Here is a 16,694-nt window from a genome sequence, read left to right on the forward strand (position 1 = left end):
ACTGAAAGGTTTATCAGTCAGTCACACTGAAAAGCAAAACATCTACATAAGATTTTCCTACCCCACGCTGGATAGATCGATCCAAATATCGACGTCATCGTTTGGTAATAAAAAGTTTTATTTGACAATAATACTTATACTGTGTTTGATTATGAAAATAATAATTAAAGACAAAATCATTAAATGATTGTGAAATTTCAAGCAAAAAACATCGGTATCAGCGATACTTGGATTTACTTGGTATCGGATTGATACCATAATTTGAATATTGCCCAGCCCTACATGCAAACCCGTGTGAGAAGTGGATACAAACCCGTGTGGGAAGTGGATGCAAACCCGTGTGGGAAGTGGATGCAAACCCGTGTGGGAAATGGATGCAAACCCGTGTGGGAAGTGGATGCAAACCCGTGTGGGAAATGGATGCAAACCCGTGTGGGAAATGGATGCAAACCCGTGTGGGAAGTGGATGCAAACCCGTGTGGGAAATGGATGCAAACCCGTGTGGGAAATGGATGCAAACCTGTGTGGGAAGTGGATGCAAACCCGTGTGGGAAATGGATGCAAACCTGTGTGGGAAGTGGATGCAAACCCGTGTGGGAAATGGATGCAAACCTGTGTGGGAAGTGGATGAAAACCCGTGTGGGAAATGGATGCAAACCTGTGTGGGAAGTGGATGAAAACCCGTGTGGGAAATGGATGCAAACCTGTGTGGGAAGTGGATGAAAACCCGTGTGGGAAGTGGATACAAACCCGTGTGGGAAGTGGATGCAAACCCGTGTGGGAAGTGGATGCAAACCCGTGTGGGAAATGGATGCAAACCCGTGTGGGAAGTGGATGCAAACCCGTGTGGGAAGTGGATGCAAACCCGTGTGGGAAATGGATGCAAACCTGTGTGGGAAGTGGATGAAAACCCGTGTGGGAAATGGATGCAAACCTGTGTGGGAAGTGGATGAAAACCCGTGTGGGAAATGGATGCAAACCTGTGTGGGAAGTGGATGAAAACCCGTGTGGGAAGTGGATGCAAACCCGTGTGGGAAATGGATGCAAACCTGTGTGGGAAGTGGATGCAAACCCGTGTGGGAAGTGGATGCAAACCCGTGTGGGAAGTGGATGCAAACCCGTGTGGGAAATGGATGCAAACCTGTGTGGGAAGTGGATGAAAACCCGTGTGGGAAATGGATGCAAACCTGTGTGGGAAGTGGATGAAAACCCGTGTGGGAAGTGGATGCAAACCCGTGTGGGAAATGGATGCAAACCTGTGTGGGAAGTGGATGCAAACCCGTGTGGGAAGTGGATGCAAACCCGTGTGGGAAATGGATGCAAACCTGTGTGGGAAGTGGATGCAAACCCGTGTGGGAAGTGGATGCAAACCCGTGTGGGAAATGGATGCAAACCTGTGTGGGAAGTGGATGAAAACCCGTGTGGGAAATGGATGCAAACCTGTGTGGGAAGTGGATGCAAACCCGTGTGGGAAGTGGATGCAAACCCGTGTGGGAAGTGGATGCAAACCCGTGTGGGAAATGGATGCAAACCTGTGTGGGAAGTGGATGAAAACCCGTGTGGGAAATGGATGCAAACCTGTGTGGGAAGTGGATGAAAACCCGTGTGGGAAGTGGATGCAAACCCGTGTGGGAAATGGATGCAAACCTGTGTGGGAAGTGGATGCAAACCCGTGTGGGAAGTGGATGCAAACCCGTGTGGGAAGTGGCGTACCAATGCCCAATGCGACCGGAAGCTGGGATTAATACAGCAGAGTGGGATGCAAACAGGGAAAATACAGCAGGGTTACGCTGGTCGTGTAGAAGCTGGTCTGAAGCAGCAGACAGATCCAGATATCAGGACCTGGACTGACGGCTCTCTGATTCTGTCCCGAGGTTCTGCTTCAGATCTGGTCAGTACCTCATGGACCGGTTCAGTGATTGTAATAAATTAGTTCTCTGAGCCAGCTGGGGGTCTGGTCTGATTTGTGAGGAGGTAGGGAGGGGGGTCCTGCTCCTGCTGTCCGGCTTTGTTCTGTTAATCTGAGCCTCGCCAGCTTTCATTTCCATATGTTAAGAAAAGTTTAGTGTTTTACAGGCAGGAAAACAGCCGAGTTAAACATCTGATCAGAGAGCAGAGATGGAAAACTGAGCAGATCTGATCGCTTCAGCGTTTCCTCTGATATGAGAGCAGCTGACTGCTCACCCCGGACGGAAAAACCAGGAAGAAAACATGTTGGCAGCGTCCACCGATGGGCCCACACAAACGCTGCAAACAAGAGAAGAGTCACACTGATTTCATGGTGCTGCGTTCACTGACCGTCTGAGGAAGCAGGAAAACTGATGCTGTTCTTACACATCTGTCATGTTGATTTTCTGAGTTTTAACAGCTGATGATTTCTATTATGTTCAGATGTCTAAATACTGAGAATTTACCCAGTTTGTAAGATTAATATTAAATAAAAATTTTAGCTTTATTACAGAATCTTATGCTTCATGTTTGAGGTTGTAAATTCTTGTGGTGAGTTTTGTAGAACTTTTTATATTTCCTGTTTTTGGGTGCCATATGAATGAAGCTGAACTGATTTTTTTTATTTTACTTGTTTATTTGTCAGGGACAGAGCAAATTAAAACAGAACATTTCTGTAAATATGCCAGATTTAGCCAAAGAGCTAGTTCTCATTGGTGGTCCCAGGTCTTAAAAACAGAGTTCAAATAACCTAAAAAAATGTGTCTGTCTTTCAAGCCTGAATAAAGTTTTTCTGCTGAACCAAAGAGCTTCATATGAAACAGGAGGAAGTGATCATTCAACACACTCACTGAGCAGGAAATTCACTGGTTGTGTTTTCCCATGAACATGTCCGCAGACCTTGAACACACCAGCAGTAAACACTGAACCTCTTCTGTCTGGGCCTGAAGATCCCGGTGAGTTTGGACCACGTGGGAATGATCAGTTTAGTGCCAGTCGGACCTGTTGGAGCTTCAGATAAGAATCACGCTGCAATGAAGCCTTTCAGCTGTGTGCTTATTCAGATCGTAGAACACAATGTAAACATCATCTCTGTAAAGATAAACCCTGATTAAGTGAAGCAGAATTTAATGGAAGACCTTTAGTTCAGGCATTTCAGAGGCATTTTGGCACCATCTGTTCTCAAAGTCCCTCAGCTGGGGGACCTCAGGCATTAGAAGTTGACTGATACCCTCTTTGCAACCAAAGTGCTTCCAGTGCTGGTTATGGAGCCAGTTCTGCCGGATATGACGAATAAATATGTATTTTAATTAGTCTACTTTCCAAGTACCTACACATTATACACCATTGGAAAGCTAAGATTCTTGATATGTGAATGATCTATACCATTCCAGGCTACAATCATTACTAGTTTCAGTAAACACTTCAGTAAACAGACCAGTTGCAAGTGCAGTTTACCTTTGAAGCCATACTGTCGTCCAGTAGCAGATGATGCTGCAACTAAAACACTCCTGTTACATCAGAAACGGCCCAGTTAGAGTAGTCCAGTAAAATAGCTGCTCCATAAGTTTTTTTTTTATCAAAAAACAATCTCTTGGTGAAAATTGCAGGATTTCTAAGATGCACTACAAGACTTGCAGATTTCCTCAGTGATGCATCCCCTATCGACCAGCATCCCACCTGCACTGTAAGATCTCTACAGACAGTAAGAGACAGTCTTATCTTGACTCTTGTGTTATCTCTTGCACTGTCCCTTTCGCTCTTTCTCTTCCTCTCTTCCTCCCCTGCATTCAAACGGCTGGTGTGTTTATGTCCACTTGCTAGCGTGTGATGTGGTGCATAAAGTGAAACTCAGTTGAAATAATTTTGAAGTGCGTTTTCTCAGCCTTGAGATGCTGCGGGGCAACGATGGCTCCAGACATCTGCATTATAAATACCACCGTGCCATCAAACCAGTCAGGAATGCTGTGTTTTAAAGTATGAAAGTTATGTAATGCGTCTTAAAGGGGTTAACGTCAGATGTACTCTGACATGATTTCTCTCCATTCTCACCAAAGTTAGCTTCCTGTTAGAGAACTACTTCTTCTAGCAGCACTGAAGCCTGCACCGCCTGTCATGGTGTAGCCATGCCTTCTAATAAGTATGGGGCACCCAGTTTGCACGCAGAGTAAAAATAATTAGCATTTCTTTTTTTCTTCTCCATCTAGCTGGCTTTTTGAATTGAATGACTTAGGCCATGTTATGTTTCTGGGACTTTGCACCATTTCTGTTAGCATCTGTGTAGCATTAACTTATCAAGCTAAAGTTAGCTACCAGCTAAGTTATGTCATGTGGTCATACTGGTGATGTTCTGCTTGACTCATCTTATGAAACGGAAGTGTTATCAACATTGTTTTTAAAAGTCACATGGCCACACCAACCAAGGCCTCATTATGTCATCGATGCCTGTCAAGCTGCTCTTTAAAAGGGACTAAGCTTTGCTATCACTGAACTAAAATGAGTTTAACATCCCAGGCTGAAACAAAAAAAAACATAAACACCAAACAAAATAACAAAAACAGCTGAAATGGAAACTGGACGAAACTGAGAATTATCAACAAAAAACACCAAACTTGTGTCTGACTGTTTGTTCATCATCACAGTGTAACAGATGGAGGATGGTCCAATGTGTCAGAGGAGCCGGAGAACACACGAGAACGTCCGAGAACATAAAAGAACGTACAAGAACAGAGGAGAACATAAAAGAATGTATGAAAATGTATGAGAATCTATCTATCTATCTATCTATCTATCTATCTATCTATCTATCTATCTATCTATCTATCTATCTATCTATCTATCTATCTATCTATATATGTGTGTGTGTGTGTGTGTGTGTGTGTGTGTGTGTGTGTGTGTGTGTGTGTGTGTGTGTGTGAGTGTGTATGTATGTATGTATGAAGGCCGTGGTGAAATGGGAGAACTGGTCCTCAGACTCCAGACGGGGTCAGATGGGGCCAGGCGCCTGCTTCCTGTCCCGCCCCTCCCCCCATGGCTGCCTCAGGCTGTGGGAACGAGTCATGAACTTCTGCCTCTCTGAAGACGTTTTCCTCTCAGACTCACAGCTGACTCAGACCTGGTTTAGACCTGGTTCAGGGTCTAGGTTAGAGGTGCTGTCTACGAGTGACCAGAAAAATGGAAGACTTGCGCTTCTTTACAAACGGTTTGAACTTTTGTTTCCAGCTGTTAATGAAGATGTGAGAACACTGTTTCAGCTCTGAAAACTGAAAAATAATATGTAAGTCCGATCAAACTAAAAACCTGAGCCCAGTCTGGAGGGCAGACATGATCAACGTGATGAGTTCACTGTCTCTGAACAGTGGTCCAGGGTCAACCCGGTTGGTTCCCTGTGACTGGGACCAGTCTCAGCTCTCTGAGTGGTCCTGTCCCAGCAGCTGTGTTTCCATGTGGGATCCTCACCGTGTCATCACCGAGGGGATGGTACCGGCTGGTTTCTGCTGTCAGCTGATATTTCTGATGTGGTTTCTGCTCTGTGACCTCACCGCAGTCAGACACTAAGTCTTTGTCTTCCTCAGCAGGTAAAATGAGCCTCTCCGTCATCGAGCCCTTAAAGAGGCTTTTAAACGGGTCCAGAACCGGCTCATATCGACCCGTCAGTCAGGCAGAGAAGTTTCACTGCTGCTCACCGTGAAAACCTTCAGGCTCTGAGAAACTTCCCCTGAAACTGAGCTGCTAAAACTTCCAGCCAAAGATCTGGATTTCTGTGTCTCACCTTTAATTATTTGTCTCTTATTGAGTCTTTTTCATTTATAGATTAATTTCTGAATCATTTTGTTTGTGAAATATTAATAAAATTATTAACTAAAAACAGGAAGGATATTATTTTAAAACAGAAAGAACAATAATGGTAATGTTAACTCATATCAAACTCCACCTTGAACAGATGGTTCAGTTACTAAAAAAAGAATATTGCTGTAACAGGAAGTCTAAAACACAGGAAACAGGAAACAACAGAAGCTAAAACAACAAACCACTTTTCATCAATTCATTGAGGTTTGCAGCTCTCGGAAGGTCCCACCACAGCACCTCAACCTGGTTGAGGTCTGGACTTTGACAGGACCAGGTCAACACCTGGTTCTGTTGTAGATCTGCTGCTGTGTTTGGGATCATTGTCCTGCTGCATGAACCAGTTTCAGCCAAGCTTTAGCTGCTGGACAGATGGACTCACTTCTGACTCTTTGGTATCCAGAGGAGTTCACGGCCCACTCAGTGACTACAGAACAAGCCCAGATCATCATCCCTCCACCCCTGTCTTTTGTTCTTGTCGATGAATGTTTTACACAAACTGCTTGTTGCTGTTTGGATGCAGATATTATCTATTTACTTCTTTATTTACATGCTCTTGTGCAATACTTTGAATATTCTTTGGTGTACACCCTTTTAATATAGAAACATAAAAATAGTAATGGGTTGGCCTTGAAAAGTTATTTCTTCTGTCTATTCCTGTTTTTGAACCACAATAATTGAAAGAAAATACCTTCTTCCATTATTTTAAAAAAAACTTGATAAACAAACAACAAACAAAACCAGGAGTCTTTGCAAGTGAACCCTGGTGCGGTTTGCTTACAGTGTGAAAGCAAACATCCAGTGAACCAAAGAGAGGGAATGACGTAGGACAAATTACTGGATATCTCGCTGCCTCTCCTGCGGCTCATTCTAGACAGATTATTAACCAAAAATAAAAACAGAAACTCCTAGTCTGCAGATATTTATTGTTGTTCTATTCTTCACTGGCGGTGAACAAGCAGTTTTCGATCCTGGCCAATCAATTAGCCTGATTTTCTTCTTCCTTCTGCTTTTCTTCTTTTTGGTCAGTGGACATTTTAGGAAATATCGCCCCTAGTGAGCAGTTGTTGTAACTGTGTGACGGTTCAGTACAGCACAGTGTGAAAGCAAACCAAACCAAAGAAAGGTGCAGCATTTCTCTGCTTTCCTTACCCAACTGAACCGAGCCACCCGGACCATCCTGGTTTGAATGTAACCTTAAGATCCATTTTCGACATCAGTTTCAGAAACAGAAATACTTTGGCAAAGCAAATTTGTTTGGTACAACACAGCAGCTACACCATCATTCTGCTGCTATGAAGCTGGACAGGAAGAGTTAAAAAAAAATAGTTTATCAATCCCGGAGGGAAACTGAAAAAAATCAAACATGGCGGTGTCACACCTGCATCAGATCCTGCCACGCTCCGCCGAAGCAAGTCCCCTGAATACTGATTGTCCACAGCTGTTACCTGTCACTGGGAGGTCCTTTTAAACCACGGTTGGTGGATCACTCGCCGTCGGACCTCGTTAAGCTTCGGATGGACTATCCTGCTTCCCTATCCTTTTCTAAGGAATCCCAGCCGACTCCTGGACTCTGTCTGTGTAAGACTGTTTTCCGTTGATTTAGCTTCTTTCCCTTGATCATGTTTGGGAGTGAATAAACCTGCTGTCATCCTGATCTGTCTCCGGGAGGTCTATTCATAACAGGCGGCAGTGAAGAAGATCATGATAATGTTCATTCTCAGAAAGAGACACAGAAAGAGGCAGCACAGTGACGCTGTGTCTATGTGGCCATTAAATGCATCCCGACTTCTTTTTTGTTCCTTCTTTCAGTTGCTATTCAGCTATACAGCAACACACTGCCCCTCATGGTTTCTGGTGGTACTACTTTATTTGCTCCGCCAGGGTATTCAATCACAAAATGCTCTGTATCCGTCTTTAGCGTAGAGCACAAATGGGCCTTTAGAGAGAAAGGGCTTTCTCCTGCAACCCTTCCAAATAAATCACTGGTTCAACCTTTTTCTAATTAGACTTACAGGAAATTTAACATTTAACATGCTAACTGAGGCCTGGAGACTCTGATATGTAGCTCTTGGGTTTCTCTCAGCATTGCAGAGACAAATCTTGGGCTGAAACTGCTAAGACATCCACATTTTGGAAGATTGGCAGCTGCTTCATTGTAATCAAATGACTCCAAATAATTTGTAAATAAATTTTCACCCTTACCTTCTTATTTCATGGAAGCAGTAAGGACAAACAGACTTTTTCAGATGGATTCTGGCTTTTAGTTTCTGCTCAGTAAATAATGAGCCAGTCTGACCTGCCATGTTCATCTGAGGCTGGAGTTTCTGTCTCTAGCCTCAGATCAGGTGGATGTCTGGTTCTTTTCTTTTAAAAAGCTCAACTTAAAGTTGCTCCGTCGGCACTTTCTGTTTAGCCTGATTAAACCTGGAGGTCGGATTAAGTGGTGGAACGGCCAGCTCACCTGACTCCTGAACTGGGTTTGCTGGTTGAAGCCGTTCCCTCTGACTCGCTCTGAATATTTAGCTCAAGTGTTTCCAAATGTGTGTAAATGTCTCTGTGGGTCTCAGGGGAACCTGAGATCTGCAGCAGGAACAAGAAAACATCAGATGAAGCTGGAAAATTTATTCTACAAGAAGACAGAAACAGAATTAATGTCGAGCTGTTTGTGAGGCTTCGGAGGATTCCCTGAGTTTGAACTCGTTTAACTGCTGAGCTGCAGCTTTCCCGTCAGCTTTATTAAAACAGAAAGAGCAGCTTCTCCTGCGATGAAGGCTCTCTGCTGGTCTTCCTCAGACATGGCTCCGTCTCCTGATAATCAGCTGCAGTTGTTCAAACAGACTGAGATCGCTGCGGTGACCCCTCGACTCCTCAGACTTAACTCCGGCTGCAGCATTGCATTGTGGGTAACATTGGCTGCAGACTGTTTTTTGCAGACCTGTTTTTCAGAAAGGTCTTCATCAGAGGAGGAAGAGGATGGAAACACAGACATTCCTCCATCAACATTTAACACCTGATTATTTATTTTATTTTTTATTTTTTTAAATGTTGAGTCAAAATTGTTTTTTGAGAAAAGAAATGAAAACTGATGAAAACATCTTGAATTCTGCTCATTCTTTCCTCCCAAAGATACTCCTCTTCCTCTCTGTGAGCTGACGGGTGTGATGAAGAGCAGGTAGTCTGCCTCCACCCGTCAGAAACACCCCAGTTTGTAAAGATGATCACAGAGATTCAATTCAACTTATCTTTATTTGTGCAGCCAGAGATCAACCAGTGAGCAGAAAGTTCTATGTGTGTGTGAAAAGAAGAAAAATAATGCTCCTCTATGGCTGGAATAAAGCCAAGAAGACGTTTCTGATGCACGGTGGCGCCACAAAGCAGCTGAGCTGGAGTTGGTTTAGTGAGGATAGCAGGTAAATAGTAGCAGGAATAACTGGAAATGAGGAAAAAGTGGAAACATGGAAATAGTTTCTGTTGTGTGTTTGTTTCAATAACAATATTTTTTCTCCTGAAAGCCAAGACTTGAGAGAACGATGAGATGAGAAAAGGTTTGGTCACTGTTGATCTGTGTGTTATTTCTACAAAGTTCTGTTAGTAATAAATTCTGCTTTCTTCTTCTGGTCGACCTTTATGCTGCTATATCTATTCATACATTCATTTTACATCATTTTAGCCTCATAATCTGACATCTGAGGCTGGAAACATGTCTGATGCTGACTGGGATTAAAACGGTTGAGCTTCTACATCAGTTTTACATAAAAAACAAACACAAACCAAAAACAGAAAAAAATGGTTGAGGTTTTAAGGGTTGAGCCAAGGATTCCTGCTGAGAAAGAGAAAGCAGGACTACAGGGATGGTCTCCTGCAGAGAGAAGGTACGTTTGGTTGGAGATCATGTGATCAGGCTGGAAAAGAAAGCTCCAGATCTGTCAGAGAACTTTCAGTAGATTTGTTTTCTTCCTTTGAATAAAAAAAAAAGAAGAAGGAAAAAAAAAAAAAAAAAAACTTCAAACTTCTTCTTCCTGTTTTTGTTTCCTAAACAAAAATAAAAAATTCTGGTAAAGATTCATTATTTGAGTTTTGTTCATGCTCAAACCAAAAATGTAAAAAAATAGATTTAAAATTTATCTTATTTTCTTATTTAAAATTTTATTTTAATCAACAACTTTACTGAACTCATTCAATTATCACCATAAATAAAATAAGTGGCTCTGGTTGCCGTGGTAACGGAAAAACATATTAGCATAAACAGAATATATTTAACATAACTTCATTTTAATCTAGTTATTATTAATCTTAAATAACTTAAATGAATGACGTGTGAAAAGTTGGATAAATGAATGTCCTGGAGGGAGATCAGACGTCAGCTTTTACTTTGGGAGCTGAAATGACCCAGTACTTTATTTTTTTTTACTTTTTCTTATCAATCATTCAAATACATCAAAAGGTTGCTGAAACTGAATAAAAACATCTTCTCATGTCACCCTGGATGATCTCCAGCTCCAAACCTGCTGGTGTGAGGAAACCAGTTCTCAGGAAAACGTTCTTCTGGTCTCCATCATGAAAACTCCACCTTTCACCATCGGTTCAGTAGCAACATGTTCTAGACCTAAAAATCCACTTTACTGTTAGAATAATGATTGATGACGAAGATAAAAACTCTTTAAATGAATGTTGGTGTCATGTGACTGCTCTCCAGTTACTGGTCACCTCTGGAGTTTCAGCTAAAACCACATCCACAGCTCCAGCTGCAAAGAAACAACAGTTTAGAGTTCAAGTCAGGAGGACCAGAAGTCATCTAATTTATCTGGAATTTACCCCATCAAACTCAGATTTATCAGGTTCATTTACATTCTGCAACAAAAACTTAATTTTCTGAGATGTGTTTGTGTTTTTTTTTTAGTAAAGCCAATTTGTTGGAATTTACGGTGTAAATGAAGCAGTTAATAAACCCTCATTTGTTTCCTCATGGCCTCGGATCGTCATCCAGTTTCTTACAGACCCAAATCTAAGACTCAGTAAAAATGAGCCCAAATAAATCAGTTTTATATTGAAGATGAAAGGCCTACCTTGCCCTTTAAGGAGGCACTAGGCAGCCAATTAGAGCCCAGGATGAAGCAGCCAATCATCTGTGGTGTACAAAGGATCAATAATCAGACTCAGTTCCAGCTGATTTATTCACTCACATCCAGACTTTATCATAAAGGACAAGTTCAGCAGTTTCTCATCTGCTACAAACAAACTCAGAACGAATCTTTCACTTTTTTCCCCTTTTTTCTTTTATATTGCACAAAAATAATGAGCAAAAACAAACGTGCTGCTGATGAAGTGATACTAAAATAAACAGAAAACCCAGGTTCTCTCTGCTGTCACCGACTCATTCACATCCAAATACATTAAGTCCTAAGCTTGACCTATCTGACACAACACACACAGTCTGACCAGTCCTCCCAGTAAACATCTGTCTGTACACTCTTTAAAACAACTGCAAGGCATTAAAGCAAGGCAGGCTGGCGGGGGTTGGACCCTCACATGCTCAGTAACAAAAAATATCCGTGGTAACAGTGGAAGAAGAAGTGCCTGACATTCCCTTTGACTGTACAAAAATAAGCCTGAAAATAGTTTTATTCTGAATATTTTTAAAAAGATGAGGTATGTTTGGTTCTGGAAATATAAAAAACTGCTTCTTGTCACACCTGTGCTCACTTTGGGTTTTTACACGAGCTGCAGCAAAACCCAAAAATATGACATTAAAAAAACAGAAAATCCTCAAGTCCTGCTAACAGTTCGGTGTGGGTCTGTGTGGGAATGCATAGTCCGGGTGCTGGTTCAGACCCAACAACACAAAAAGGAAATCCATAAAACCCTGTTGGCGTCATTTTATTTTCTTAATCTTTGCAGTAAATCCGAGTCCAGGCTGAAAGTAACCCACCCTCCCGCGTGCGCTGAGCCCGGACAGCAGCGGCCACGCCTCCCCGCCCCCTGACTGACTCTGGATCTCCGTGACCCTCCAGAACCGGCTCCGGGGCAGGCGGGTGAAAATGATAACCCCCCCCCCAGTGAGTGGTTCAGTAAGTGAACACCAGGTCCGAGAAGTTGGCCTCCAGCCAGTCCCCGGCGATCATCTCGCTGAGCTCCGGGGTGCAGTAATCCGGGAAGTCGAAGTGGGAGCCGAGGCTGCCCTCGCTGCCGCACGAGTCCAAGTCTTTATCCACCAGAGACAGGCTCAGGTTCCCCGTGGCTGCGCTGGAGGAGCAGTTCCACGGGTCGGACGAAGAGCTGAAGCCGCCCACGAAGCTCAGGGCGAGGTCCGCCCCCTCAGCGGGGATGTCGTCCAAATCCTCCCCGCAGCAGGACGAGGTGGAGCCGGACCGGGACGAGGATGCTGGTGAGAGGGAGGCCGGGTAGGAGGAGGTGCTGGCGCCCTGCCGGGTGATGTTTTTGAAGCTGTAGAAGAGCCGACCGGACATGCTGGTCCCGTCCGGCTCGGTGGAGCTCGGATTCCGAGTGGACGGCACTTTGGCGAGACTGTACCGGGACGGTTCATCATCCTCCTCCACTTTGAATTCCTCCTCCTCCTCCTCCTCCTCCTCAGAGGAGTCGTCTTCGTCGTCCTCCTCCTCTTCGTCGTCAGTGAAATCCCGTTTAACGCTTTTAAAGCTGGTGGTCAACACGTACCGGTACCGGGGGTCCGGATGCTGGTGTTGCGGGAGGTGGCCGCCTGCCCTGCCGGACCCGACCACCGGTTTGCTGGGTTTCAACTTGGAGAATTTCTTGGCGGCGGCGGGATTTTTACTGACCGGTCTGATGCTGGCCTTCTCCGGGGACTGAGCGGATGACTTCCCTGCAGGAAAGGCACACCCGTCCGTCTTGGGTTTCTTCTTGGGCCGGTACTTGTAGTCAGGGTAATCGGCCATGTGCTTTAGCCGAAGCCGCTCCGCCTCCCGGATAAAAGGAATCTTCTCGGTGTCTTTTAACATTTTCCAGCGCTTCCCGAGACGCTTAGAGATCTCCGCGTTGTGCATATCCGGAGATTGCTCCATAATCTTCCTCCTCTCGATTTTGGACCACACCATGAACGCATTCATGGGTCGTTTTATGTGACCAGAGGCTGTTTTACACCAGTCCGGCTTCAGCGGCGCTGGACTGCAGGCTGAAGCTGCTAACGGCTCGCTTTCCTCGAGATCAGTCGCCTCGCGGGACCCGGTGTGAATCCCCGCCCCCGCAGGATTGGTGTGCTGAACCATGATCTGAGACTGACTGTGTCAAACTGTGATAACAATCCACCGCGACCTTCAAGTTGTTCTGGTTTTTCTACTTTCTCTGTTGTCCCTTTTTTCCAGCCACGTTGCTCCTCTCAGCACCGCAGCAGATCTTCACTGTGTTTGAATCTTCAAACCGGTGTCTAATTAACCGGCTGATCATGCGCGCGACCCTCAACCAATCACCGTTATCATTCTTCAAGACTTTCCCGCCTCCCAAGAGCTTTCAGCCAATCACAGCTTCAGATCGCGCGCTCTCTCTCTCTCTCTCTCTCTCTCTAGCGCTCTCTGCGTGCCCGCCCACAGGCGTCTGGCTCTTACTTCTATTTCACCAGTAAAGCCATTACAGTCAAACTGATCCATATTTAACGGTTTTTATTGTTGTTTAAAGACCCTCAATCACAAAATCGATACTTGTCTCTGGATCAAAGTAAACACAAATTAGCATAAATGTTCTAATTTTTATCTGTTTAGTTCAGGCTGTGTGAACACTCACGGTGCGAACAAATGTACAAATAATGATAATTTTAATTTATTTTCATGAATTTCATTCATTCTTTAGAAAAAAACTATCCAAATACGATAATGAAAAGGCGATTCCACGAGTTCCTGTGCAGTAAAGTGAAGCCAGCAGATGTTTGGTCCCATCAGATGTGATGATGTTGAAAACGTCCTGCAGCTGTTGGTGGTCAGAGAGCATCCAGCCACCCAAAGATGCTGCAGCATCACATAGTTTACATGTACAGTTTCTGACATCATGTCTCCCACCATGAATGAATCTGTCAAACTTTTACTGAGTTTTACTGAACGTACATGTAAGTGATAACAATGTAAATAAAATCAATAAAAATAAATGATAAAATATTTTATTATGAATACTTTAGAAGAAAACTCAGAAGTGTCTAGTATTTTTTATATGGAAATAAAAATTTCTCTGGCTTCTAGGTGAGGTCACAGGGCGTCACCTGCAGGTTTTCCAGAGAAGAAAATTAAAACTTCATGTTGTCAATCCCTGGTTGTTTACATGTTTACATATTTGCCCTAAATTAGTAAATATATATTTTAACACAAGTTAAACATACATTCAGTATTGATCTGCACTAGTTTGCCATTAATCTGCTGCTGCAGCAGTAAAATCAGGTTTTTACATGTGAAAATAAACTGCAGCTGCTGAGACAATCACTGCTGTCAGAGCTGCCATTGTTCAGTGTTTGTGTGTGTGTGTATGTGTGTGTGTGTGTGTGTCCATTCATATTGATGAGCCGAGCCGTTCTACAGGAATGTGCTGGTTTTTGTAGGGGCCGTCAGAGGTCAGAGGTCGAGCTGCTGCAGAGGTGAGAACTCTTCAGGTGGAAACAGGAAGCTAAAAAAAAGAAAAGAAAAGCTGTCACTGATCAATTATTGGATACCATGGCAACAGAGAGCTTCATGCTGATTGGCTGCTGCAGGTGCAGGGTCTGATCTGAGATGGAGGAGGAAGGTCAGCAGGATTCAGAGTAAATGTTTTTCAGCGTTGTTCTGAAGACGTACAGCAGCCTAGACTGGTGTTAAAGTGCTTTATAAATAAAGTGATGATGATGATGATCAGACTGAAGTGAAAAGAATCACACGACATATGAAATACGCACACCATCCCAAACATAAACAGAGGTTTAATTAATCAGGTTTAATTAATTATTGAACTCACCAGCACAGAAAAACACCAACGTAACATTAAATCATACCAATATTAATAAAAATAATTAAACTGTCAGTATTATTAAATTAACTTCTTTTAAAAAGTCAAATATGTGACAAAAATGCATTCCAATGAAAACTGTGTGGAAGCTGCAAGTCAGATTGTTTTCTGTTGCTATCGAGGTTTACAGATGTTTAAAGGATTGGGGAATTTATTGTCATGGTAAAAATGAATTTTCATGGCTTCCATGTGTGGACAAATGGACCAAAAGCATCCGGACGAACAGGCCAGGGTTCGTTGCATGTGTGCTTGAATATTGTGAAAGGGTTTCTATGAATATATAATAGTATTCAACTTCAAATGTGTGTGGATTTGGTCATAATGACATCAGAAACATGACTGCTGTTGTAAAAATGACCAAACATTTGGTCGTTTTTACAGCATCGTTGTTTACCTGCTTGTTGGCTGATGTAGACATACAGAACATCCGCGCTATCAGGCACGTTTCTCTGTATGTCATGCAGAAGACAACTCAAAGTGCTTTTTATAGAACATTAAAAGCATCACAGCAGGGTGAAGAAGCATTACAAACAAAGAGAAATATAATCATTTTAAACATGACGTGCAAAAATCATAATAAAATCACATAAAATCATGTAAAATAACTCAAAGCAAAATGATTAAAAGCAACAAGAGTCCAGACCAGTTGAAAGATACGATGCAGATTTCATGCTTAGGTGCATTAGAAAAGAAATGATTTAAACGTGTCCACATCTGGGGAAAGTTTCATCTCTACTGGCAGCTGCTTCTCCATGTTTAGTCTGGACTCTGGACTCTGGTCTGGACAAGCTGAACCTCCGGCAGCAGCATCTGGATGAGCTGCAGATGTTTAATACAGTAGTACAGTAATCCAGTCTACTGGAGGTGAAGGCATGGATGAGTTTCTCCTGGTCATTTTTGGGAGACTAAACCTTTGATTCGGTTGTTTTTGAGTTGGTGAAAAGCTGCCTTGGTGACAGCTTTGAAAATCAGATCAGATCTGGATCTCCTTTGGAACAGTTTTCCTTTTATCTTACTGAATGTTTTTCCTCTTCCTCATCCCTTACTTATGGTGTTCTGCAAGGGTCTGTTTTGGGACCTTTCTTTTTACTTTTATCTTCTCCCTCTTCAGCATATTTTAAGCTCTCTTATCACCACTATGCTGATGACATCCCGATGTATATTTATTTTAAACCCCATAATGTTCATGAGGTTTAAATCTTGCTCAGATACTTGGACTCTGTCAGAAACTGGATGGTTAAAAATTCTTTTTCAACTTAATGATCAGAAAACTGAAGTACTCGCCTGTGCCCCTGATAGATCAGTAGAGTCTCTCAATATTCGTGTAAAATTGCTGCTTCGCTCATGTTTTAAAATTAAATAAAATGTAATTTAATTTAATTTAATTTAATTTAATTTAATTTAATTACTTTATTTCTCCCCAAGGGGCAATTAAAAATGGGGCATGGCAGTAGCTTTAAAAACAATAAAAGTAACTGTAAATAAATAAATAAATAAATAAATAGTGATAAAATCAACATGCACACAGTGCACATCAAAATTAAAAATACAAGAATAGTTTTTCAAGTAGAAAGTTCTGGACAAAGTGTGTTTTTTGGGTTCTTTTAAGCTTGTTCACCTTTGAAAAGAAGGAAAATACTTTGACAGTTTTGTTAGGATCTTTGCAGCATTGTATAAAATTATATTTAAAGCTGAGTCACATTGTGTCTCACCCTGAGTTGGAAATGATCCTGCATGCTCTTATTTCACCATGTCTAGATTTCTGCAATTCATTGTTAACTTGTCCGATTAAAAAAATCCCAGGATCGTCTACAAGTTGTTCAGAAGGCTGCTGCAAGGCTTCTAACGAAATCATCAAACTGTTGTCGTGTCACACTGCTGTTTGTTCACCTGCACTGGCT

At 42.7% G+C, this 16,694-nt stretch overlaps 1 protein-coding gene across 1 annotated transcript; it reads right to left on the reverse strand.

Moving 5' to 3' along the window:
* Positions 1-10,963: 10,963 nt before the first annotated feature.
* Positions 10,964-13,207, reverse strand: sox11b (SRY-box transcription factor 11b). Its single transcript, XM_041975557.1, has one exon. It carries the CDS (start codon positions 13,038-13,040, stop codon positions 11,862-11,864), a length of 1,179 nt encoding a protein of 392 aa, XP_041831491.1. The 5' UTR covers positions 13,041-13,207; the 3' UTR covers positions 10,964-11,861.
* Between the last annotated feature and the right edge of the window lie 3,487 nt (positions 13,208-16,694).

This window comes from Melanotaenia boesemani, chromosome 22 (assembly GCF_017639745.1).
Source record: "Melanotaenia boesemani isolate fMelBoe1 chromosome 22, fMelBoe1.pri, whole genome shotgun sequence".
In the NCBI taxonomy this organism is placed as follows: domain Eukaryota; kingdom Metazoa; phylum Chordata; class Actinopteri; order Atheriniformes; family Melanotaeniidae; genus Melanotaenia; species Melanotaenia boesemani.